Source organism: Somniosus microcephalus, chromosome 28 (genome assembly GCF_052327205.1).
Source record: "Somniosus microcephalus isolate GS21.2 chromosome 28, FLI_Smic_1.0, whole genome shotgun sequence".
In the NCBI taxonomy this organism is placed as follows: domain Eukaryota; kingdom Metazoa; phylum Chordata; class Chondrichthyes; order Squaliformes; family Somniosidae; genus Somniosus; species Somniosus microcephalus.
Genome location: NC_141014.1, coordinates 17,285,635 through 17,311,459, shown reverse-complemented (window position 1 = coordinate 17,311,459; position 25,825 = coordinate 17,285,635). Strand labels below are relative to the sequence as shown.

The 25,825-nt window shown below is 48.0% G+C and overlaps 2 protein-coding genes across 2 annotated transcripts in view; one reads left to right on the top strand and one right to left on the bottom strand.

Annotated features, from left to right (window-relative positions):
- Positions 1 to 13,955, bottom strand: part of aco2 (aconitase 2, mitochondrial) — a 71,178-nt gene extending 57,223 nt beyond the window's left edge. Inside the window, exons 1-2 of the mRNA XM_085969539.1 lie at positions 13,862 to 13,955; positions 3,924 to 4,063 (exon numbers count right to left, since the gene is read on the bottom strand). Of these exons, the coding sequence (XP_085825665.1) occupies positions 3,924 to 4,063; positions 13,862 to 13,897 (176 nt within the window). The 5' untranslated portion in view covers positions 13,898 to 13,955. The remainder of the gene's footprint in view (positions 1 to 3,923; positions 4,064 to 13,861) is intronic.
- Positions 13,956 to 14,311: 356 nt separating this feature from the next.
- Positions 14,312 to 25,825, top strand: part of phf5a (PHD finger protein 5A) — a 48,281-nt gene continuing 36,767 nt past the window's right edge. The window contains exons 1-2 of the mRNA XM_085969544.1: positions 14,312 to 14,412; positions 24,825 to 24,848. Of these exons, the coding sequence (XP_085825670.1) occupies positions 14,361 to 14,412; positions 24,825 to 24,848 (76 nt within the window). The 5' untranslated portion in view covers positions 14,312 to 14,360. The remainder of the gene's footprint in view (positions 14,413 to 24,824; positions 24,849 to 25,825) is intronic.

The following is a 25,825-nucleotide window of genomic DNA, read 5'->3' as shown; positions in this document are numbered from 1 at the left end:
TAGGACCCAGGCATGCAAACATAATCTAGTCCACATTTTCTATCCTTATTTTGATACGCTGCCATTATAAATTGCTATATCCAAAATGAAACCTGCCTATTCGGCACCGCCACTGGCAGAAGGGTGTAATTACAATGTGACATGTTTACATAGCTAGTTTCCATTATAAAAGGTCAATACAGGAAACGTGTTTTTTTTTTAAATATACATTACTAACCAATTATACCATGGCGGTGCATCAGGGACCAATTGCAGGGACTGGCAGTGGCACTGGTGCATAGAAAGAAAGGACTTGTCTTTGGATAGCATCTTTCACATCCTTCGGACATCCCACAGTTCTTCACAGCCAATGGCCCAGAAATTCGGGACTCCACGGGTGAGTACGCACGGGGTACTCACGCGTGGGCCTGATGGAAGTGCTGGTTTCTTGCATGCACTGCGCATGCGTGGGAAACCGGCACTTCCGTTCCTCAGAATGAAGGGGTTCAGAGGTCGAACGCGTGCGCGCGGGAGTCTGCGCGTGCGCTTTGAACTTACGTTTTTTTTTATTGTTTTTTTTTTTAAAACAGGTTTTTCCGTGAGGGTAAGTCTTTAGATTTTAGAAATGTAAAAACCAGGCGTAAGGCCTGCATTTTAAAAGATAAGTGGTCAATTAATTAAAATTAAAAAAAATTTTCCACAGGTTTATTATTTTTAAACACTTTAAAGGTAAGTTTATTTTTAGCCCTGTTAGAATATAAAATTATTTTTTTCAAAAATTTAAATTGTTTAAAATAGTTATTTAATGTAATTTATAGTTTATTTAAAAAGTGTGATGATTTTTTAAAATTTATTTGAAGGTTTACTGCTATTTTGGGGCCGTAGTATTTATAAGTTTTGACAGGTCTTCCTGTCACTACTTATGAATGGCCTTTTTCCTGCGCCGATTGGCTGCCCATGGCCCAAGTGATCCCGGGGGACGCATCGAACTAACTACGCCCCTGGGACACGCAAGCACAGCGCGCTGGCAGCTGGCCAGGCCCCGGAGCGGAATTCCACGGGGCCCTACAGCTCAACTGCCGGCGCGCAAGATAAGTGCAGGTCGGGGGCTTGCACCCGCGGGAAGCCCCCGACCCGAATTTCTGGGCCAATAAATGTAAGGGTAGCCACTGTGGTAAGTAGGCAGACAAGGTAGCCAATTTGCACGCAAGGTTCCACAAACAGTAAATTCGATAAATAATCAGTTAAATCAGGAACTCCCCTGCTCTTCTTCAAATAGTGCCCTGGGATCTTCTGCATCCACCTGAACAGGCAGAAGGGGCCTTGGTTTAATGTCTCATCTGAAAGACAGCACCTCTGACAATGTAGTACTCCCTTAATAGTGCACTGGAGTGTCAGATTATGTGAGCAAGTTCTGGAGTGAAACTTGGAACCCACAACCAATGTCAGTACCTGGTAGATTCCGGTTGTGGCAAGGATTTTCTTCCTCTATGACATGTCCAGACTGTTGGGGCAGGCAGGCAAGTGCCAGCTTGGCTCATTCGGTATGACTCTTGCCTCCAACACAGAAGGTGGTGGATTCAAAACCCAAGCCAAGGCTTGAGCAGTGAAACACTAAGGGAGTGTTACATTGGGCTCTTCTTCAGACGGATGTTAAACCAAGATCCCATCTGCCTGTTGCAGTGGCTCAGGTGGACAATCAAGATCTTGTGGTTATACAGGTAGACTATCCTTTATCCGAACTTCCGAAAACCGAAAACCTCTAAAAACCGAAAGTTTTTTCGTTCAGTGTAAGTCGTGCGCACGACATGACCAGAGTGGCGCACGACTTACGCTGAGCAGGGCAGAGAGTCAGAGTTCCCTCCTGGGTAGGAGATTGCAGGCCGAGCCGGGCAGTGTGAAGGAGGTACCGGGAGAGTGAACCCAACAATACAGCGGCCCGTCCGATATTCTTTTCTTCCCCCCCCCCCGACCCGAACCGCAGCCTGTCCGATATTCTTTTCTCCCCCCCCCCCTCCCCCCACCGACCCGTCCGATATTCTTTTCGACCCGACCCGAACCCCGACCCGTCCGATATTCTTTTCTACCCCCCCCGCCGACCCGTCCGATATTCTTTTCTCCCCCCCCCGACCTGTCAGATATTCTTTTCGACCCGACCCGAACCGCGGCCCGTCCGATATGCTTTTCTCCCCCCGACCGACCGCACCCCCCCACCCCCCCCACCTGAACCGCGGCCCGTCCAATATTCTTTTCTCCTCCCCCCCACCCGACCCCCGACCTGATTTGCAGGCCAGCTTAGTAGGAGTCAGCCGATATCCGGTTTTCCAGAGAAGCAGGAAGGGGAATGAGACACGGAACAGTCGCAAGAGGTAGCCTGAACTTTTAACATTTATATTAAATACAAATTTCCCAGTCTTATAATAATACCTTCTAAAATCCGAAAAATTCCGAAAACTGAAACTCAGCTGGTCCCAAGGCTTTCGGATAAGGGATAGTGTACCTGTAGTTGAAGAAAAGCAGGACGCTCTCCTAGTGTCCCAACCAACATTCCTCGCTCAACTATCAGCACCAACAACAGACTAACTCGCCATTGGTCAATTGCTGGCGAGATCTTGCTGTGCACAAAAGGACTGCTGCATTTGCCGACACAAAAAGCTGTCCGAGTTTCATTGTATGCGCAGCACGGAGAAGTTCGAGAGATGTGATGAGGCTTCTGCCAAGGACAGTCTGCAACCAGCTACCAAGAGTGTTAAGCAACAATGGTAGGCAGGGAAAAGGTTTAATGGGGTGCAAGTTTGGCATTGGGAAGACCACTCGCCGCTGCGCTATGACGAGGGAGGACAGGGAGTCTTCCCCGTGGCTATCCCAGTGGAGACTTCGTGGCAGCGAGGTGGCAAGGCGCTGAGGGAAGGTTCGGTTCCCATAGGTAGGAAAAGGGGCCAAAAACAACCACCGAGTATCCCAATTTATACCCGGCATCTGCCCATAGAGCTGCAATTGGAAGCGTGACCAGGGAAAGTGCATAGGAGGAGTGAAATACAGGTTTTTGGATCTCAGGTTCCAGTCTGTCGGAACATGAAAGCACAGTAGTATATACAGCTTAGAAACAGGTCATTCGGCCCAACAGATTCTAACCATAGACTCCTCAAATCATTGAAATTTACGCCATTCGGTCCATCGTGTCTGTGCCAGCCGAAAGAGCCACCCAGCCTAATCCCACTTTCCAGCTCTTGGTCCATAGCCTTGTCGTTTACAGCACTTCAAGTGCACATCAAAGTACAGGAAACTCTCTTTTTACTGGCACCTAAATAACCGGAAATCTCTCAACCAGCAAAATTCAGGAGTAGGTTCAGGTAAGTTTTACTTCATATTAGTGGCCGCGTAACCGGGGTTCCTGGATCTGTGGCCGTGTAACCGGGGTTCCTGCACCTGTTGCCATGCAACAGGGACGCCTGGATCTGTGGCCGTGTACGGGGCTCTCGTACCTTAGTAAGTATACCTCTCTGTAATCCAGACTTTCTGATCAACCGGCACCTCGCCGGGCCCGTCGGTGCCAGATAAAAAAAAGTTTCCTGTACTTTTTAAATGTGATGAGGGTTTCTGCCTCTACCGCCCTTTCAGACAATGAGGCATTGTGAAAAAAGTTCTCAACTCCCCTCCAATCCTTCTACCAATTACTTTAAATCTATGCCCCCTGGTTATTGACCTCTCTGCTAAGGGAAATAGGTCCTTCCTATCCACTCTATCTAGGCCTCTCAATTTTATACACCTATCAAATCTCCCCTCAGCCTCCTCTGTTCCAAAGAAAACAACCCCAGCCTATCCAATCTTTCCTCCAGTCCTGGCAACATCCTGGTAAATCTCCTCTGTACACTCTCTAGCGCAGCCACATCTTTCCTGTAATGTGGTGACCAGGAAGATCTCTGAAGATCCTTTCCATGTACCTCTTGTGAATGATGCCAATGTTCTTCCGCAGCGTCTCATACTTGATATAGTTATTGGGCTCGAAGCGGCTCATGGATACTACAGCTCGCCGGCACACAGCAGAGAGGTGGTACCTCCGGGCACCATGGCCCAGGGCTTTCTGCAATCAGTGAAAAACACAGGATTATGAAAAGCACACAAAAAGGCATGTTTCATTTGAACTGCAAGGGCCAGGCGGGTCGATCGCAGATGCATTCCACCCTGGTGACGCACGTGCCACTAAACAGGCAACAACAGAAAAAAAGTCAAGCAGCGGGGAACGAAAAAAGACTTGCATTTATACAGCGCATTTCACAACCACCGAAGTCCTAAGCGCTTTACAGCCAATGAAGAACTTTTTGAAGTGTAGTCTCTGTTGTAATGTAGGAAACGTGGCAACAATTTGCGCACAGCAAGCTCCCACAAACAGCAATGTGATAATGACCAGATAATCTGTTTTAGGGATGTTGATTGAGGGATAAATATTGGCCAGGACACTGGGGAGAACTCTCCTGCTCTTCTTCAAAATAGTGCCATGGGGTCTTTTAGATACACCGGAGAGCGCAGAGGGTGCTTTTTTTTTTTTTTTTATTCGTTCATGGGATGTGGGCATCGCTGGCAAGGCCAGCATTTATTGCCCGTCCCTAGCTGCCCTTGAGAAGGTGGTGGTGAGCTGCCTTCTTGAACCGCTGCAGTCCGTGTGGTGAAGGTACTCCCACAGTGCTGTTAGGGAGGGAGTTCCAGGATTTTGACCCAGCAACGATGAAGAAACAGCGATATACTTTCAAGTCAGGATGGTGTGTGACTTGGAGGGGAACTTGCAGGTGGTAGTGTTCCCATGCGTTTGCTGCCCTTGTCCGTCTAGGTGGTAGAAATCAAGGGTTTGGGAGGTGCTGCCAAAGAAGCCTTGGCGAGTTGCTGCAGCGCATCTTGTAGAGTTGGTACACACTGCAGCCACGGTACACCGGTGGTGGAGGGAGTGAATGTTTAAGGTGGTGGATGGGGTGCCAATCAAGCGGGCTGCTTTGTCTTGGATGGTGTCGAGCTTCTTGAGTGTTGTTGGAGCTGCACTCATCCAGGCAAGTGGAGAGTATTCCATCACACTCCTGACTTGTGCCTTGTAGATGGTGGAAAGGCTTTGAGGAGTCAGGAGGTGAGACACTCGCCGCAGAATACCCAGCCTCTGACCTGCTCTTGTTGCCACAGTATTTATGTGGCTGGCCCAGTTAAGTTTCTGATCAATGGTGATATTGATGGTGGGGGATTTGGCGATGATAATGCCGTTGAATATCAAGGGGCAGTGTTTAAACTCTCGTTTGTTAGAGATGGTCATTGCCTGCACTTGTGTGGCACGAATGTTACCTGCCACTTATCAGCCCAAGCCTGAATGTCGTCCAGGTCTTGCTGCATGCGGGCATGGACTGCTTCATTATCTGTGGAGTTGCGAATGGAACTGAACACTGTGCAGTCATCAGCGAACATCCCCACTTCTGACCTTAGGATGGAGGGAAAGTCATTGATGAAGCAGCTGAAGATGGTTGGGCCTAGGACACTGCCCTGAGGAGCTCCTGCAGCGATGTCCTGAGGCTGTGATTATTGACTTCCAAACACCACAACCATCTTCCTCTGTGCTAGGTATGACTCCAGCCAGTGGAGAGTTTCCCCCCCCTCCCCGATTCCCATTGACTTCAGTTTTACTAGAGCTCCTTGATGCCACTCAGTCAAATGCTGCCTTGATGTCAAGGGCAGTCACATCTGAAAGATGGCACCTCAGACAGTGCAGCACTGGAGTGTCAGCCTAGATTTTTGTGCTCAAGTCACTGGTCATGAAGTTAAAAGCCCATGGGATCCAGGGCAAAGTGTCAAGTTGGATTCAAAACTGGCTCGGAGGCAGGAAGCAGAGGGTAATGGTTGATGGGTGTTTTTGTGACTGGAAGGCCGTTTCCAGTGGGGTTCCGCAGGGCGCAGTACTAGGTCCCTTGCTTTTTGTGGTATATATCAATGATCTAGACTTGAATATAAGGGATATGATTACGAAGTTTGCAGATGATGCTAAAATCGGCTGTGTGGTTGATACTGAAGAAGGAAGCTGTAGACTGCAGGGAGATATCAATAAATTGGTCAGGTGGGCAGAACAGTGGCAAATGGAATTCAATCCGGAGAAGTGTGAGGTAATGCATTTGGGGAGGGCTAACAAGGAAAGGGAATACACATTAAATGGTAGGACACCGAGTAGTGTAGAGGAACAAAGGGACCTTGGAGTGCATGTCCACAGATCCCTGAAGGTAGCAGGCCAGGTAGATAAGGTGGTTAAGGCGGCATACGGAATGCTTGCCTTTATTAGCCATGGCATAGAATACAAGAGCAGGGGGGGTTATGCTTCAACTGTATAAAACACTAGTTAGGCCTCAGCTAGAGTACTGCGTGCAGTTCTGGTCACCACATTACAGGAAAGGCGTGATCGCACTAGAGAGGGTACAGAGGAGATTTACAAGGATGTTGCCAGGAGTAGAGAATCTTAGCTATGAGGAAAGACTGGATAGGCTGGGTCTGTTTTCCTTGGAACAGAGGAGGCTGAGGGGAGACCTTATTGAGGTGTATAAAATTATGAGGGGCCTAGATAAAGTGGATAGAAAGGACCTATTTCCCTTAGCAGAGGGGTCAGAAACCAGGGGGCACAGATTTAAAGTAATTGGTGGAAGGTTTAGAGGGGATTTGAGGGGAAATTTCTTCACCCAGAGGGTGGTGGGGGTCTGGAACTCACTGCCTGAAAGGGTGGTAGAGGCAGGAACCCTAACCACATTGAAAAAGTACTTGGATGTGCACTTGGGATGCTCTAACCTGCAGGGCCACGGACCAAGAGCGGGGAAGTGGGATTAGGCTGGATAGCTCTTTGTTGGCCGGCGCGGACACGATGGGCCGAAATGGCCTCCTTCCGTGCTGTAACTTTCTATGATTCCAAGTCCCTGGAGTGGGACTTGAACCCACAACCTTCTGACTCGGGAGGCGAGGCTGCTGCCGCCAACTGAGCCACGGCTGACACGGCGGAAGTCAAGAGCCACGGTCAATTAGGGTTAGAACAGTATTCATCACTGCGGGTCTCTAGGGTACAGTCAAACTGTACAAGATCATCATCTAACTCCAGGTCTGTGCCGAGTTCGCTGTGGCAGCAGTTGGAGCACGATAGTTAGGCTCAGGACTCCTGAGCTGGGGGCGGGGGGGAGGGGGGGGAAAAAGAAGAAAAACAGGATTCCAACTTGATCGCAGTTCAGTCATTCCCGCTGGAAACTGCACGTTCGGGGGGGGGGGGGGGTGTCAGGAGAGAAACTGGAGCACACAGTCAGAAAACGTAGACTCGTACACGTTACTTTCAACTGGTCTGCAAGATCACAGATACCTTGGCCAAGCATTGACGAGCTGCACCACTGCAAAGAGCATCAGAGCCAAGCTTGATCCTGTCGTCACCAAAAGTACAGACACATGCATTTTCAGCAGGGATAACTTGACACTGATCAGGAGTGGCAGAAGAACCGGGGAGAGAGATTAGGAGATATATATATATTTTATATAAACACAGCAAGCTATGATGGTCTGGAATGCACTGCCTGCAAGGGCAGTGGAAGCAGATTCAATAGTAACTTTCAAAAGGTGAATTGGATAAATACTTAAAGTAAAAATTTGCAGGACTATGGGAAACGAGCAGGGAGGGGGGGGGGGGGGGGGGGGTGTGACTAATTGGAGAGCTCGCTCTGAGAGCCGGCACAGGCACGACAGGCCGAATGGCCTCCTCCGTGCTGCATCATTCTAAAAGGTGCTGGTAATGAAAATATGTACAGAATGCAGCAGTGCCATACCTATCGGCTCGGTGTACAACATTAAATGTTCAAAATAGTTTGTTTAAATAACAGCACGCAGGACAAGCTACCACTTGTTAAAGTGCTAAATAATATTCTTTGTAGTCTCGTGGTTTAGAAACTTTTGGTTGAACGGTCAGAGGTCACAGGAGTTAAAAGGATCTTCTTCCAAAGCCGCTTTCCATCTCAGAAAACCTAATTCTTGGAAAACGTGCAGACCTAGAAAATAGCAATTTAAAGATGTATTTTTCTCTGTTCTTTACAAATATTAGGCTGCACTGCTATCCCCAGCGCTTAAAACAGGTGCATTAGTGTCACCACAATTGGCCCGCTATATACGGCTGCCAGTGTAGCCAAAACATTTTTCTTTTTATAAAAAAAGCACGGACACAACCAGAATCCTCGCGTCAGGCACCTGAACCAACCCCGGAATGCTGGGGATTAAGATAGAGAGGCCGGAATCACCACAGCCCTATAACTGGTTGGTCCGGAGTTTCTCCACAGACTGGAATTTTACCACAAATCCTGGCTCCCGGCCCCGTTAGAGGGTGCAATTTGGAACCGGTTTAAAAGGAGGATCCCGATGGGGAGATTGTTCTTCTGGTAAAGGGAGCCTGCCCTGGGAAAGAGCATCTCTTCCACCTGGAGAAGGATTGGAACAGCTGAACGCAGCCAGTGGCGGGTTCGGTGCGTCCGGCAGGGAGTCCAGGACAGGCCATCACTGCTGGAGGTGTGACGCGGGGTGAGCGACGACTTTCAATGACAGGTAACCGAGAGATGTGAACAGCTGCTGAACTGCTCGAAATAGTCAGCGCACTTATGCGGGTGATGCCCTTTATGCGGGTGATGCCGCACCTTTGTAATCGACAGCTATGGTAATTGTAAATAGCTAGCACCATTTGCCCGATAGAGGCGGCTGTCTGGGATACACAGAGATGGTCCAAGTGGTGGGAACTGTACAAGCATTCAGTGTTGGCATACTGCCCGCTTGAGTGTGCAGGCTGCACACCAAGTAACCAACCCATGAAAACTTTTGGTGAACGCTCGTCTTTTGCAGGTTAAAATGTTCTCCGTGCCTTTGCAATGCCTCAGTGAGTTTGTCCATGTCGGTGGATCTGACTAGCTTGCTAGGGTGGGGTGGGACTGGAGTCACATATAGGCCAGAGACTGGGTAAGGACGGGAGGTTTTCTTCCCTAAAGGGCATGAGTGAGCCAGTTGGGATTTTACAACAATCTGATGGCTTGGTAGTCACTCTAATGCCAGCTTTTAATTTCCAGATTTTTTAAAACTAAATTCAAATTTAGTTCCAGAGACCCAGAAAATGTCACCACTTTCAATCCCCCATCTGCTGTGAATTAACTGCGGTCAGTGAGGCAGCATTAGGAGCTACAATTAGGATCAGCACCTCTGGGCTAAGGTGTGAGGGGGTGGGGGGGGGGGGTGGAAATCAGCCAGGGTTCCTGCTCCTAAGCAGCAGTATGTTGGAATACTGGTTATCTTATTGGACTAGAGGCCTTGACTATTGCAGAGAATGTGCTCAATCCCACCATGGTCATTTGACAATTTGAATTCAGTTTAAAAAATCTGGAAATTAAAAGCTGGCATTAGAGTGACTACCAAGCCATCGGATTGTTGTAAAATCCCAACTGGCTCAGAAGAAAACCTCCCGTCCTTACCCAGTCTGGCCTATATGTGACTCCAGTCCCACCCAACCCTAGCAAGCTAGTCAGGTCCACCGACACCTTCGCAGGGCAACTAGGGATGGGCAACAAGTGCCAGCCTGGTCAGCGACAGCCACATCCTGAGAATGAATACAATAGGCACAATCGAGCAAGCCCAGCTGACAAGTACACCTGCGGATGCGAGGGGACAGGATTTTGATGCTGCCTCATCAAACAGCAATACAACGCTCAGTATCTTGGCTGACACAATTAGGCAAGATGACAGAGTGTGCTCAGCACTGGTGGAAACAACTCCCCATCAATGAGTCACAGTGGATGTCCAGGGTTGATGGAGCACAAGGAGTCAGAGGGGGCTCAATGCTGGTGGAAACATTCCCTCAGCAAGGAGTCAGAGAGGGCTCAACGCTGGTGGAACCATTCCCTCAGCAAGGAGTCAGAGGAGGCTCAATGCTGGTGGAACCATTCCCTCAGCAAGGAGTCAGAGGGGGCTCAACGCTGGTGGAACCATTCCCTCAGCAAGGAGTCAGAGGGGGCTCAACGCTGGTGGAACCATTCCCTCAGCAAGGAGTCAGAGGGTGCCCAGTGTTAGTGGAACCGTTTCATCAGCAATGAGGCATACCAAGGACAGAGGGATGCCCAGAACTGTCCCTGTAAACAGGTTCTGAAACAAGGACAACTTCCTGGAATAAATAAATGTAAAACGACATTGATACTGACTGAACACCTAACCTTTCAAAGCACATTTTTGTATAACTGGGGCCAGCCAGCTTCCACATTTGAAACAGTTTATAAATAAATGTATATATTTGGATTGCACTGCAGCAACACACCAAGGCTTCTTCCACAGCATCTCCCAAATCCACGACCTCTACCTCCGAGGAGGACAAGGGCAGCAGGCACATGGGAACACCATCACCTCCAAGTCACACACCAGCCTGACTTGGAAGTATATCGCCGATCCTTCATCGTCGCTGGGCCAAAATCCTGGAACTTCCTCCCTAACAGCACTGTGGGAGTACCTTCACCACACGGGCTGCAGCGGTTCAAGGCGATGGCTCACTGCCACCTTCTCAAGGGAAATTAATGCTCGTTGCTGGCGACACCCACATTCCAGGAACTAATTAAAAAATATTTCCAACAGAGAAACCAAGTCGAAAAAAATCAAATTAAAGTGAAACTCTCAAGCCTTAATAATGTGTAGTATATAGATTAAAATGAAATTACGCACAGCACCCTGTTTAACGCCCAGTCTGAGCCAGCCAAGCAGAAGATATGGTCTCATCTGTGATCCATACTCCATGATCATCACCATCCACTCAGATGATTGACATTTGACAATCATTTTTGTCAAAGTTCGGGGAAACGTACCCAATTTTGAAAAGTGAGTCTGAGCTGCAAGCTGTTCCTGCCTTCTCAACCTGTAACACTGTAGTGGGGAGGGGGGGCCCCGAGAGCGAGAGCAAGAAAACAACCTTGCACTGTCCTTGGTATCACCTTAGTTGCTCATTTTCAGTCTTGTGCCCACTTTGGAACTTTGCCAACTTTCTCTACTACAATGTAAGTCACACATTACATTTGTAAAGCAATACCCTGGCATTTAGTCAAACACCCTTTGCTGATGGTAAGAGTTCTGCACTCCAGTGATAAAGTACTAATCAGGTTGTAGGTTAATACTGTGGGCTTTAGGCTTTCTTGTTGACAAGTTGTACCAAGTGCATCTTAAAAGGCACTCCAATAGAACGCGAGGGCGTTCTTCCTCCCCCATAATCCCCGATCTCATTTGAACTTGAAATCAATGGGTGGGGGTAGAAAGCAAGTAAAAGTTTGGTACAACTCCATAAAGAAACAAAAACCATACGATCAACATGGATAGTATTGCACCTAGCCAAAGCGCCTTAATACTCATTACGCTACTGCAAAATGCAGACAAAATATTCTGCAGTTAATCAAACCTTTAAAAAGATTGATGAGTTTTACACAGGGAAAGCCATTGCATACCAGGGACTCTATCTGCTCTGCACAACACCTTTGACAGATTGGACAATCGTGGCATCGCTTCCTGGTGGTCAACTGTGACTTAGTGGGTAGCACCCTCGCCTGAGTCAGAAGGTTGTGGGTTAAAGTCCCACTCCAGAGACTTGAGCACAAAAATCTAGGCTAACACTCCCAGTGCAGTACTGAGGGAGTGCTGCATTGCTGGAGGTTGGCAGAGAGGAAGCAAAGAGTTGGAATAAATTGCTCTTTTTCCAAGTGGCAGGCAGTGACTACTGGGGTACCACAGGGATCGGTCCTAGGACCCCAGTTATTCACAATATATATTAATGATTTGGACGAGGGAACGAGATGTAATATCTCCAAGTTTGCAGACGACACAAAGCTGGTCGGGCATGTGTGCTGCGAAGAGGATGCCGAGAAACTCCACTATGATTTGGACAGGTTGGGTGATTATACTGCATCTGCCATGCATCTGCCCAATGTGGATAAATGTGAGGTTATCCACTTTGGTGTCAAAAACAAGAAGGCAGATTATTATCTGAACGGCAGTAGATTGGGAGAAGGGGAACTGCAACGAGACCTGGGTGTCCTTGTGCACCAGTCGCTGAAGGTAAGCATGCAGGTGCAGCAGGCGGTTAAAGCGGCAAATGGTATGTTGGCCTTCGCAGCGAGAGGGTTCGAGTACAGGAACAAGGATGTCTTGCTGCAGTTGTACAGGGCCTTGGTGAGACCACACCTTGAGTATTGTGTGCAGTTTTGGTCGCCTTATCTGAGGGAGGATGTTCTTGCCATGGAGAGAGTGCAGCAAAGATTCACCAGACTGATACCTGGGATGGCAGGAATGACGTATGAGGGGAGATTGGGCTTATACTTGCTGGAGTTTAGAAGAATGAGACGTGATCTTATTGAAACTTATAAAATTCTAACAGGACTAGACAGACTAGATGCAGGAAGGATGTTCCCGATGGCCGGGGAGTCCAGAACCAGGGGTCACAGTCTAAGGATAAGGGGTAAGCCATTTAGGACAGAGATGAGGAGGAATTTCTTCACCCAGAGAGTGGTGAACCTGTGGAATTCTCTACCACAGAAGGCAGTTGAGGCCAATTCATTAAATATATTCAAGAAGGAGTTGGATATATTTCTTAAGGCTAAAGGGATCAAGGGATATGGGGAGAAAGCAGGGACAGGGTACCGAGTTTGGATGATCAGCCATGATCTCATTGAATGGCGGAGCAGGCTCGAGGGGCCGAATGGCCTACTCCTATCTTCTATGTTTCTAATGTGCCGTCTTTTGGATGAGACGTTAAACCGAGGCCCCATCTTCCCTCTCAGGTGGACGTAAAAGATCCCACGGCACTATTTTGAAGAAGAGCACAGGAGTTATCCGCAGTGTCCTGGCCAATATTTATCTCTCAACCAACACCTGAGAAAACAGATTATCTGGTCATTATCACATGGCTGTTAGTTGGAGCTTGCTGTGCGCAAATTGGCTGCCACATTTCCTACATTACAACAGTGACTACACTTCAAAAAGTACTTCATTGACTGTAAAGCGCTTTGGGACGTGCTGAGGTTGTGAAATGCTGGAGAAAGGCAAGTCTTTCTTTTCGCTTCTGATAAAGGGCAAACAAAACATGAACGTGTCGTTTCCTATGTTGATGGATTTGCAGTCACGCATGTCAGCACTTGCAGTTTTACTCTGACCATTACTCCGCTTCTTGTTGAAGAAACTGGAGCAAATTTGGTGGTGGGGAGGGGGGTGCTGACGAAAACATGTTCTTGAACTGGAACTCACATCTCAGTTACATCTCTAACTTCTTCCAGTTCTGACCAAAGGTCATCGACCTGAAACGTTAACTCCGTTTTCTCTCGCCACAGATACTGCCAGACCTGCTGAGTATTTCCCCACCCCCCGGTTTTTATTTCACACACGCTTGATAACTGGTGCTGTGCCCGGCTGATTACTGACTCCATTTGTGCCCGAACAGAGCCAGGACTGGGGTAACCTTGCTGTCACCTTGCTGTCACCTTGGCCCTCCGGAGCATCCCAGTGCCCTTGGACTCCCACCATCACCACCACTTAAAAAAAAAACCTTTATTTTTTTATTTGAAACTTTAAGCCACTCCAACAAAGAAAAAACCTTCAAAAACCGAAATCCCAAACCGGACAACAAGGGCCGCTGAAGCGGTTGCCATGGAAATTCGGCGGCTGTGACACGGGGCTGTTAAAAGGGGATGCGCGGTGACCGATTGCTGCCATTTAAAAAAGGGGCGAAAGAGAATTCGGGGCGCTGCCTCCGGCTGGTGCTCGGCATGAGGGTACGGCTCCTGGCCGAGTCTGCTCCGTCCCCTCGGGGTTAATCGCCACTCGGGCCGCGCTCTTTTACCTGCAGTCCGCGGACACTCAGGACGCGCGCCGCCATTTTGTTCACTGACAAAGATGCCGCCTGCCCGTGACGTCACACAGCCGGCCTTAAATAGCCGTCGCCGGGTCCTATCCGCTGAGGCGCCACCGCGGCTTTAAAAAAAACCTTTCCTCTCCAATAAAAAATAAATAAAATCACCATCTTAGAACGTAATCTCACAATTTATTTCAAAAAATCGACACGCATATCTTGTGCAGCTTTTAGCTTGGACATTGTATTTTTCTTTTACACTTCTAGGTCCTGCCACGGGATGTGACGTCCGCCCGGTGTCCCGCCTCCTTGTGCTATACCTCACTTTTAAGATTGTATTTCTAATTTTTTTTTTACAGATTATTCTTCGAAATCTAATCGGATATTATTTCCCCCTCCCGCTCTCTCTCTTAACGTTGAATTGGAGTTTTTTTTTTAATGGGGTCACAGGTCGAGCGGATGGCGCTTCCGGCGGCGGTTGGGCGGCGAGATGGCGAAGCATCATCCCGACCTGATCTTCTGTCGGAAACAGGCCGGAGTGGGTGAGTGAGGCGAGAGATACCCCGGGAGGGAGGGTGAGCAAGATAACTCCACACCGAGCGCTAGCAATGGTCCAGTGGACAGCGCGCACCGGCCCTTGAGCTCGGCCGGAAGGCCTTGCTGGAAGTTCTGGTCGAGTTTCACACAAGGAGCCGGGACAGGCATCAACCGGCAGGGCCTCCTTCCCCCTCCCTCTGTAGCTGGGAATAGCAGGAGGCCCTTTCCCCACCCCGCGCTCTCTCACACCCCCACACGTGTGCCTGCATTCACCCCGCACAACGTGATCCATAATTCCTCACCGGCCCCGTTTGGCCCTTGAGCCAGTTTGCACGTGTGATCATCTAAAGAAATAACTTGCATTTCTACCGCGGCTTTCACCACCTCAGGACATGGAACATAGAAATATAGGAGCAGGAGTCGGCCCTTCGAGCCTGCTCTGCCATTCAATATAATCATGGCTGATCCTCTATCTCGATACCATATTCCTGCTCTCTCCCCATATCCTTTGACGCCTTTTGTGTCTAGAAATCTATCTCCTTAAATTCTTCCAAAATTCGATAGACTCTGGAACAGTACCCATGGATTGGAGGGTAGCTAATGTTACCCCACTGTTCAAAAAAGGTGGTAGAGAGAAAACAGGTAAGCCTGACCTCGGTATTGGGGAAAATGCTAGAGTCCATTATAAAAGATGTAATAGCAGAGCACTTGGAGAACAGTGACAGGATCGGACAAAGTCAACATGGATTTACAAAAGGTAAATCGTGCTTGACTAATCTACTGGAATTTTTTGAGGATGTAACTGGTAGAATAGATAAGGGAGAACCAGTGGATGTGGTGTATTTGGACTTTCAGAAGGCTTTCGATAAGGTCCCGCATAAGAGATTGGCGTGTAAAATTAAGGCACATGGGATTGGGGGCAAGGTATTGACTTGGATAGAGAACTGGTTGGCAGACAGGAAGCAAAGAGTTGGAATAAATTGCTCTTTTTCCGAGTGGCAGGCAGTGACCGCAGGGATCGGTTCTAGGACCCCACCTATTCACAATATATATTAATGATCTAGACGAGGGAACTAGATGTAATATCTCCAAGTTTGCAGATGACACAAAGCTGGGTGTGTGTGTGTGCTGTGAGCAGGATGCCGAGAAACTCCAGTATCATTTGGACAGGTTGGGTGATTGGGCAGATGTATGGCAGGTGTCGTATAATGTGGATAAGTGCGAGGTTATCCACTTTGGTGGCAAAAACAGGAAGGCAGGTTATTACCTGAATGGCAATAGATTGGGAGAAGGGGAAGTGCAACGAGACCTGGGTGTCCTTGTGCACCAGTCGCTGAAGGTAAGCATGCAGGTGCAGCAGGCGGTTAAGAAGGCAAATGGTATGTTGGCCTTCATAGCGAGAGGGTTTGAGTACAGGAGCAAGGATGTCTTGCTGCAGTTGCACAGGGCCTTGGTGAGACCACACCTTGAGTATTGTGTGCAGGTTTGGTCGCCTTATCTGAGGAAGGATGTTCTTGCCATGGAGGGAGTGCAGTGAAGATTCACCAGGCTGATACATGGGATGGCAGGAATGACGTATGAGGAGAGATTGTGGGCTTATACTCGCTGGAGTTTAGAAGAATAAGAGGGGATCTCATTGAAACTCATAAAATTCTAACAGGACTAGACAGACTAGATGCAGGGAGGATGTTCCCAATGGCGGGGGAGTCCAGAACCAGGGGTCACAGTCTAAAGATAAGGGGTAAGCCATTTAGGACAGAGATGAGGAGGAATTTCTTCACCCAGAGAGTGGTGAACCTGTGGAATTCTCTACCACAGAAGGCAGTTGAGGCCAATTCATTAAATATATTCAAGAAGGAGTTGGATATATTTCTTAAGGCTAAAGAGATCAAGGGATATGGGGAGAAAGCAGGGACAGGGTACTGAGTTTGGATGATCAGCCATGATCGCATTGAATGGCGGAGCAGGCTCGAGGGGCCGAATGGCTTACTCCTACTCCTGCTCCTATCTTCTATGTTTAAATATATCCCAAAGCGCTTTACAGCCCATAAGAATTAGGAGCCAGCGGTCGGCCATTCGGCCCCTCGAGCCTTCCCTACCATTCAATAAGATCATGGCTGATCTGATCTTGGCCTCAACTCCACTTTCCCACCCGCTCCCCATAACCCTCGACTCCCCTGTAGCTCAAATATCTGTCAATCTCCGCCGTGAATATATTCACTGGTTCAGCCTCCACAGCTCTCGGGGGTAGAGAATTCCAAAGATTCACGACCCTCTGTGGGAAGAAATTCCTCCTCATCTCTGTTTTAAATGGGCGACACTTTATTCTGAAACTATGCCCCCTAGTTCTAGATTCCCCCATGAGGGGGAACATCCTCTCTGCATCTACTCTGTCAAGCCCCTTTAGAATCTTATACGTTTCAATAAGATCACCTCTCATTCTTCTAAACTCCAATGAGTATAGGCCCAACCTGCTCAACCTTTCCTCATAAGACAACCCCTTCATCTCAGGAATCAGCCTAGTGAACCTTCTCTGAACTGCCTCCAATGCAAGTACAGGAAGCTTTTTTTTTTATCCGGGACCGACGTGGTGCCGGTTCATCAAAAATTCCGGATAACCGAACGCTATAGTAAAAGATACGGAGAGCTGACAGCTCCGTATAAAGCAACAAACCCTGTTGCTTAGCAACAAGTGCAGAACAATGGCCACAAGTTCCAAGCGTCTCTGTAGCTTAGCAACAGCTGCAGCCACACCCTTGCACAGCAACAGATGGAGGAAGGCAAGTAATAAAAGTTACCTGAACCTACTCCTGAATTTTGCCGGTTAACTGAGATTTCCGGTTATTTAGGTGCAGGTAAATCGAAAGTTTCCTGTATATCCCTCCTTAAATAAGGAGACTAAAACTGCACGCAGTACTCCAGGTGTGGTCTCACCAGTTCCCTGTACAGTTGTAGCAAGACTTTCCTACATTTATACTCCAACCCCCTTGCAATAAAGGCCAACATTCCATTTGTCTTCTGAATTACTTGCTGCACCTGCATGCTAACTTTTAGTGTTTCATGTACGAGGACCCCAGATCCCTCTGTACCACAGCATTATGTAGTCTCCATTTAAAAAAATAATTTGCTTTTTTATTTTTCCTACCAAAGTTAGATAACCTCACATTTTCCCACATTATACTCCATCTGCCCAATTTTTGTCCACTCACTTGAAGTACTGTTTTTTTTTGAAGTGTAGTCACTGTTGTAATGTAGGAAAACCGGCCGCGAATTTGCGCGCAGCAAGCTCCCACAAACAGCAGTGTGACAATGACCAGATCATTTATTTTCTGATGTTGGTTGAAGTAGAAATATTGGCCCCAGGGCTCCCCTGCTCCTCTTCGAAATAGTGCCACGGGATCTTTTTGCGTCCACCTGAGATGGCAGACGGGGCCTCGGTTTAACGCCTCACCCAAAAGACGGCACCTCCGACAGTGCAGCACTCCCTCACTAGAGTGTCAGCCTGGATTTTTGTGTTCAAGTCTCTGGAGTGGGGCTTGAATCCACAACCTTCTGATTCTGGGGTGAGAGTGCGACCCACTGAGTCACAGCTGACGCATGTTGAGAGAAGACTTGTGTGTAGCCTTCAGGTGAAGTGCATTTAGAGCATAGGTGGGGGGAATAATTGGACCAGGGTGTGCAGATGCAATTTAGTCCCCCATTTTTAAATTGATTGGAATCTAAAAGTAAAGATACAATATGATTTGATCATATTGTGTCTTTAGATTCCTATCTCCACATTTATAAACTTTGATGGTGGCAGGGCAAGTTGAGAAGGCTGGTTTTTAAAAAAGCATACGGGATCCTTGACTTCATTAATAGAGAAATAAAGTACAAAAGCAAGGAAGTTCTGCTAAATCGTTATAAAACACTGGTTAGACCTCAGCTGGTGTATTGTGTTCAATTCTGGGCACCGCACTTTCGGAAGGATGTCAAGGCCTTGGAGCGGGTGCGGAAGAGATTTGCTCGAATGATCTGCAAGTTCTGACGAAGGGTCGTCGACCTGAAGCATTAACTCTGTTTCTCTCGCCACAGATGCTGCCTGACCTGCTGAGTGTCTCCAGCATTTTCTGTTTTTATTTCAGATTTCCACATTTTGCATTTGCTAGAATGGTACCAGGGATGAGAGATTTCAGTTTTGTGGAGAAGCTGGGGTTGTGCTCCTTAGAGCAGAGACGGTTAAGAGGAGATTTGATAGAGGTGTTCAAAATCATGAATGGTTTTGGTGGAGTAAATAAGGAGAAACTGTTTCCAGTGGCAGAGGGGCCGGTAACCAGAGGACACCGGTTTAAGGTGATTGGCAAAAGAACCAGAGGCGACAGGAGGAAATATTTTTTAACACAGCGAGTTGTTATGATCTGGAACGCGCTGTCTGAAAGGGTGGTAGAAGCAGATTCAATAGTAACTTTCAGAAGAGAATTTGATAAATACTTGAAGGGAAAGAACAGGGGCGTGGGATAACTGGATACCTCTACTAAAGAGCCTGCATAGGTATGATGGGCCAAATGGCCTCCTGTGCTGTATAATTCTATGATGATGATAAGCTGCCTATGTAAACTTGTCTCACTAAATACACCCCCACACCCCACAGGCCTCTTTCCCCCCCCCCCACAGGCCTCTTTCCCCCCCCCCCCCACAGGCCTCTTTTCCCCCCCCCCACAGGCCTCTTTTCCCCCCCCCCCACAGGCCTCTTTCCCCCCCCCCACAGGCCTCTTTTCCCCCCCCCCCACAGGCCTCTCCCCCCCCCACAGGCCTCTCCCCCCCCCCCCACAGGCCTCTCTCCCCCCCCCCCCCAAAGGCCTTTCTCCCCCCCCCCCACAGGCCTTTCTCTCCCCCCCACAGGCCTTTCTCTCCCCCCCCACAGGCCTCTTCCCCCCCCCCCCCCCACAGGCCTCTTCCCCCCCCCCCCCACAGGCCTCTTTCCCCCCCCCCCACAGGCCTCTTTCCCCCCCCCCCCCCACAGGCCTCTCCACCCCCCCACAGGCCTCTCCACCCCCCCACAGGCCTCTCTCCCCCCCCCCACAGGCCTCTTCTCCCCCCCCCACAGGCCTCTTCTCCCCCCCCCACAGGCCTCTTCTCCCCCCCCCCCCCACAGGCCTCCCCCCCCCCCCCACAGGCCTCTCCACCCTCCCACAGGCCTCTCCACCCCCCCCCCACAGGCCTCTTTCCCCCCGCCCCCCACAGGCCTCCCCAACCAGTGGAAGCACCAAGGTTGACAGGAAGTGCCTGTAAGATCTTTCAACTATTAATGTATAGGTACCTACTACATTTGTGTAAGTATCTATACATTAGTTATAATCTTTCAAGGCTCTCTTGAATTGAGAATTGTGCTTGTTCGATTGGAAAATTGCGAACATCACTCCCATTATTTAAGAGTGGTGGGAGAGCGAAACCAGATAACGTCCGTTGTAGGAAAGCTGCAGAATCTGTCATTGGGGACAGAGTGACTGAGCACTTGAGCAAGTGTGAGCTCATCAGAGAGAGCCAGCATGGCTTAAGGGCAAGTCATGCCTGACTAATCCTAGTTTTGAGGCGGTCACTAATAAGGGAGCATCTATGGATGTTACCTATATGGACTTCCAGAAGGCATTCGAGAAGGTTCGACACCAGAGATTATTAGCAAAACCTGAGAGTGCCTGGGATTTGAGGTGCCCTTTTGATTTTGATTTTGATTGGGTGGGAGGTAGGGGACAGAGTGGGGAGAAAGGCTTTGATACTCTGACTGGGCAGACACACGACAGCTGAAATTTAACACAGGAGCAATTCATTTTTGTAAGAAGAAAAAGGGAGGGGCAATAAAATGAATTGGTCCAAATTTCAAGAGGGTGAAGGAACAGGGAGACCGTGGGGGGTGCACCTTCACAAGTCTTTGGTGGCAGGACAAGTTGAGAAGGCTATTTAAAAAGTCGTGCGGGACCCATGGCTTTATAAAAAGAGGCATAGAGTGTACAGGAGCAAGGACGTTCTACTAAACCTTTATAAAGCGCTGGTTAGACCCTAGCTGGAGTATTGTGTCCAATTCTGGGCACCACACTTTAGGTAGGATGTCAAGTCCTTAGGAAGGGTGCAGAGGAGATTTACTAGAATAGATTTAAGGTAAGTGGCAAAAGAACAGGAGGGGATAAAAAATTTACCCCGCGAGTTATGATCTGGAACGTGCTGCCTGAAAGGGTGGCGAACGCAGATTCAATAGTAACTTTCTGAAAGCATTTGGCTAAATACTAGATGGGAAAACACTTTTCGAGCAATGAGGGAAGAGCAGGGGGAGTGGTGCTAATTGGAGAGCTCCTTCACAGAGCCGGCACAGGTGCGATGGGCCGAACGGCCTCCTGCGCTGTGTCGTTCTACGATTGGTTGTGTCATCACCGCCTTCACATTTTTCTTGGGATGTGACATACCTTGAATGTGTGCTTCTGTGTTCGGGTGGAGAGGACAGTGGCATTGACAGATTGTAGCTGTACAACCATATGGAGAGGAGAGAATGTGGTAAACATATTTAATTTGTGCAGCTAGAAAGAAAATGCTGAAATCTTGGAAAGGAAACAAATAGAGTGCTGGAACTGCTGATCAGCATCTGAAAGGAAAGTTAATGTTTTAGCTGTAACCTTCAGCATTTTACTGATGGCTGTAAAAATAACCAAGTATTTTGTTGAGTATATTAGGACTGGAATTAACTTCTGTATAAAATTGTGCTCCTTTGATCACTCATTCTCTAGTTCAGGGATGTCCAAGGTTTTTTGTCTTTGGCCACATAGATGGAGCTTCAGGACCTAGATATCAAGATTAAACACTGGCCAGTCTGAGGCTGGAGAACAGGCTCAGCACACCCTTGAAATCTCCGCGCTCAAATTTGTGACGATTTACCAGCATTGTCTAAACTGGAGCTGGCCGCCCAATCCCACTGAGAAGAAATCTGCCCGGTGGAAGCAGCACTCTTGCTGAGTGCCGTAACTCGGTATCGCATTAATGCCAGTCTTCACCGTGGCGCTCTGTTTATATATTTGGCGAATCACTGGGAATAAAATGTCCTCGCCGCTCCCAATCTTCCGCCATCTTCACTGCAGCGTATTCTAATTAGATTTGCAGGAAAATACGAAGGAGCTTATCAGCATGCCAGGCAGTTACATCACCGATCTTGCTGCTGCGGGGAAAATCTGGGCCAATGTTTCCATTAATTTGCATAGATGTCAAGTCGGTGATGCTAACAGATCTCGGTGCTCTGATTTAGGTTTTATTCACCAAAGCGACAACGCTAAGAGCAGCCATGTAATTTAAACTGGACAATCCACAGAATCCCCACAGTGCAGATAGAGGCCATTTCGGCCCATCGAGCCTGCACCGACACATATCCCACCAATGAATAAGAAATATAAGTGCAATTAGGCCGCAGTTGCCAGAGCTCGGGCTGCAAGTGGCTGTATTTTTGGACATCTGTTCATTTTGACAACATAAAAAGGTGCCTTTCCTTTTGTATCAGCTTAGTCCATAAATGAACCCGGGGTGCTCGAGTATCAAGGCCTTTTCCTGGGACTGATTGCGATTGCTGCAAGGAGGCAAACAAGTGGGGCTTCTGGCGATGCATTCTTCCTCCGGTTTTTTTCTCTCTTGCTGTGAAGTGCTAAGTCTCCACTAACTGCTTTCCCTGTAAGCAGCAGTTTTCATCCCCATGTGGCGGCTCTGTTCCCACATCCATTTATTCCTCTTTCCTTCAAGCACTTGTCTAACTTATTCTTAAACATTGGCCTGGTTGCTGCTTCAATCACTGACCCCTAACCCTGAATTCCACAGCCTCTCGCAGCCCTCTGTTTTTGTAAAGTTTCTCCTGCTCTCTGTCCTAAATCTCTTGTATTTAATCTTATACCTATATCCCCCTTCTTCTAGACCCCTAAATCAACATTTGCCTTAATATAGTGCTCTTTATGCCTAGGGATGCTTTTCTACATTATCAGACGAAAATGGATGCCAAGCCAAAGGAGGAGATATTAAGAGGGGTAACTAAAGTTGGTCAGAGAGATGGGTTTTAAGGCAAGCCTTACAGGAAGGCAGAGGGGTTCGGGAGGGAATTCCAGAATGCGGGGAGTAGACAGCTAACGGTGAAGGGGAGGGGATGTACGAGAGGCGAGAGTCAGAGGAATAAAGAGTTCTGGGGATCATAGGGCTGGAGGAGGTAACCGAGGTGGGGAGAGGCAAGGCCATGAAGGGATTTAATTAGTGGAAACAGCTCGATCTACTCTGTCCGATCCCATCATAATTTTAAATGCCTCTATCAAATTACCCCTCAATCTCCTCTGTTCTAATTAAATCGTATGTATTTACGCCAGGCGGCAGCCTAGTGAATCTGCACTTACCCATTTTCTTGCCTCCTATAGTATGGAGTCCAAAACTGAACACAGTATTCCAACTGTGATCTAATGTCCTACCACTGGTATACAACACTCTTGAAACAGTTCTACATTAATGGCCCTGAATTTGCAGTTGGTATGACGGCATACTCTGCGAGTACGCCGTCATACCGCTTTTGAAATTGATCACAAGTTTGGGAAGCACATACGCTAAATCCCGAACTTGCGATCTGTCAGGTTCTGAATAGACAAGTGATCCGTTGCGACTTTCAAGTCTTCATTGAAATGGAAAAGCTGGGCTAATTGCCCACCTACTGCACATCAATTGCGCTGGAAAAGATTACGGCTGGTGCAAACAGGCGCAGGAGCCTGTTTGCACAGTGTATGGGGAAAGGGGGGGGGATGATATTGTATAATAATGAAAAGGGAACATGTAAAAGAACCTACTAGGCAGCTGTAAAGGCTCGGTTTGAGGGATGAGATCGTTTTCATTTTTTTAACTTGCTGAGTCTTCCAGTAATTAACTGTACTTACTCCAAAGTATTCCTTGTGCTTTTTAAAGCCAAGTACTGTACTTGTCAAATAAATATAATTAGTATCACACCATTTAATTCACAAGTTGTCATACACGGGGCTTTCTATGTTTCCTGATTGGCTAGTGAAAGGAGCGCTGCCCCACGTGATCCCAGGTACGCTTAGGCACAACGATACACGCCTGGGATCCGTGGGCCACTACACTGCGCACAGCTCCACAGAGTTTCAAAGCAAGTTTTCGCTTGGGGCTTCACATGAGGCAGGTGTGAATTTAGTTCGGAGATCGACAGCGTATTCCTTAGCTACACCGCCGACCGCAATTTCAAGGCCCGTAATCTGGGCTTGTCTGTGGGTAGCTGGCGGTATAATTGCTGTGTCTATATTCTAGAGCTCCAGGATGCAGACAGCTGTGTGGTTAGGGTGAGCAGGATTGTTGAGGAAAATGTGGTAGACTTCGGTCTGCATTGGAAAGTGTTATGTTTGATGGCTGTACCTTGTGGGACAAGGTTAAAGAACCAGAAGCTCCCCGCAAGGTAACTGCTGTTTTGCCCCGAGATCAGCTGGTGGCCTGATTCCAAGTCCCTACCCATGCCACTCTGCCTTGTTTCTGAAAACCAAAATTCCCACTGTTGTCAGTTCCTTTCCTTCCCCCCAAGCACCATCCTGCTCCCATATTGTCATCAGTCCTGTTCTGAACAGGCCACCAGGACATGTGGAGGACAGTCCCAGATGGTTCGCTCTGTCTGAACTTTTATTTCTTCCCCCCCACCCCTTCCCTCTTGGGAAGTGCCTTGTATACACAGGAAACTCTCGCTTTACCGGCACCTAAATAACCGGAAATCTCTGTTAACCGGCAAAATTCAGGAGTAGGTTCAGGTAAGTTTTACTTCATATTAGTGGCCGTTCCTGGATCTGTGGCCGTGTAACCGGGGTTCCTGCACTTGTTGCTAAGCAACAGGGACGCTTGGTCTGTGGCTGGAGTTCCTGCACATGTTGCTAAGCAACAGGGAAGCCTGGATTTGTTGCTGTGTACGGAGCTCTGGTACCTTTTAAACTATACCTCTCTGTAATCCGGACTTTTTGATAAACCGGCACCACGCCGGTCCCGTTGGTGCCGGATAATAAAGAGTGTCCTGTATTTGGTTGTGCAGTGTGCAAAGCCTCATCCCGCTGCTGTTAGACATAGTCCGTTAGTACTCCTGCATGCTGTGCTATCTGTAGCTCACTGTCTCAAGAGTGTGAAATGCAAGTAGGACTCCTCACCCACGGTAAAATTTCCACTGTTGGCTTTTTATATTGCTGTAAATAAGTGAATAGCAGAAATTGTTCTCTTTCTCCACTCCCCCGCACCCTCAGTTGCCTGGCTGAACCAGTCGGTGCCCATTAGAAAGCGTCGCTGATGCTTTTCACAAACCCTGCTTGTATCTCACCGAAAAATAAATAAATAACCTTATTGCAAAGCGTCAATCCTCATCTGACTTGATTTTTTTTTTATTTTGCAGCTATTGGGCGATTGTGTGAGAAATGTAAGTATTTTTGTTTCTTGATTATTTTCGTAACCATCCCTCTTTGCAGTCTGTTACTTCCTTGCATACTTTCTCCTAATTAAAAGAGTTTGCAACTGGGTCACTGCATCTTTATGGTTCTAATGAGTGTTTTTCAAACTGCACTAGAGGACAAAATGCTGATTCAAGCACACGACGCAGCTCCGTGTTCAACGTCTCTGATCTGGCATAAACCTGCTGGAAAGTTTATTACAGCCATTGGTGACCCAACTATTGAGCTGTAACAGTCAGTCTGTTCTAGCAAGTGGGGTTTTTACTGTGCATTAAGGGGAAGGAAGATATAGAAAACAGCCGCATAAAGTCTCATTATTGGTCTGTATCCCTTTAGAAAAATCTGTGATCTGTTCATTTTTTAATGTGGCACAAGTCTGTGGGATGTGGGAAAAGTTCCAACATGTCCTTGGGGAGTGAAATGTGCTGATGTGTCGCTTTTTAATGAATGGCTCAAATTTTACAATCAAAGAAACACTCAAACACTCTTTGGTACATAGAGTATTTAATGATCTCTCATTCCCCATTGTCACACACAGTTTCAACTTTCAAAACAAAAAGGGCGGAAAGCCTTTGAACACCATGCCAGCTCTGAGTCCCCTCATTTAATTCTCCGAGCTGTCCCATCCCCTGTCTCCGCTGCCGTGTGACTTTTTTTAAGGAGCCTTCACTGCAGCTCCATAACCCTGTCATCCTTACCAGCTCCGGCCTTGCATTTTGTTCTCGGAGCTCCTGTCACTGACTTACTGTTTGTTCTGTGTTTGAGGCCAATGCACAATTTTTCCGAGCCCAAAGCCAGCCACTTAGTGCCCCTTTGTGACTTGATTCTCTGGTCCTCTGCTTCTATATCCTATTTTCTTGCACTCCCCCCTCGCAATATCAGGGGAGAGAGTCAATATAAACGAAGATGGGAGACTGCAACACCCAAATAATTGGGAAGTGGGCAA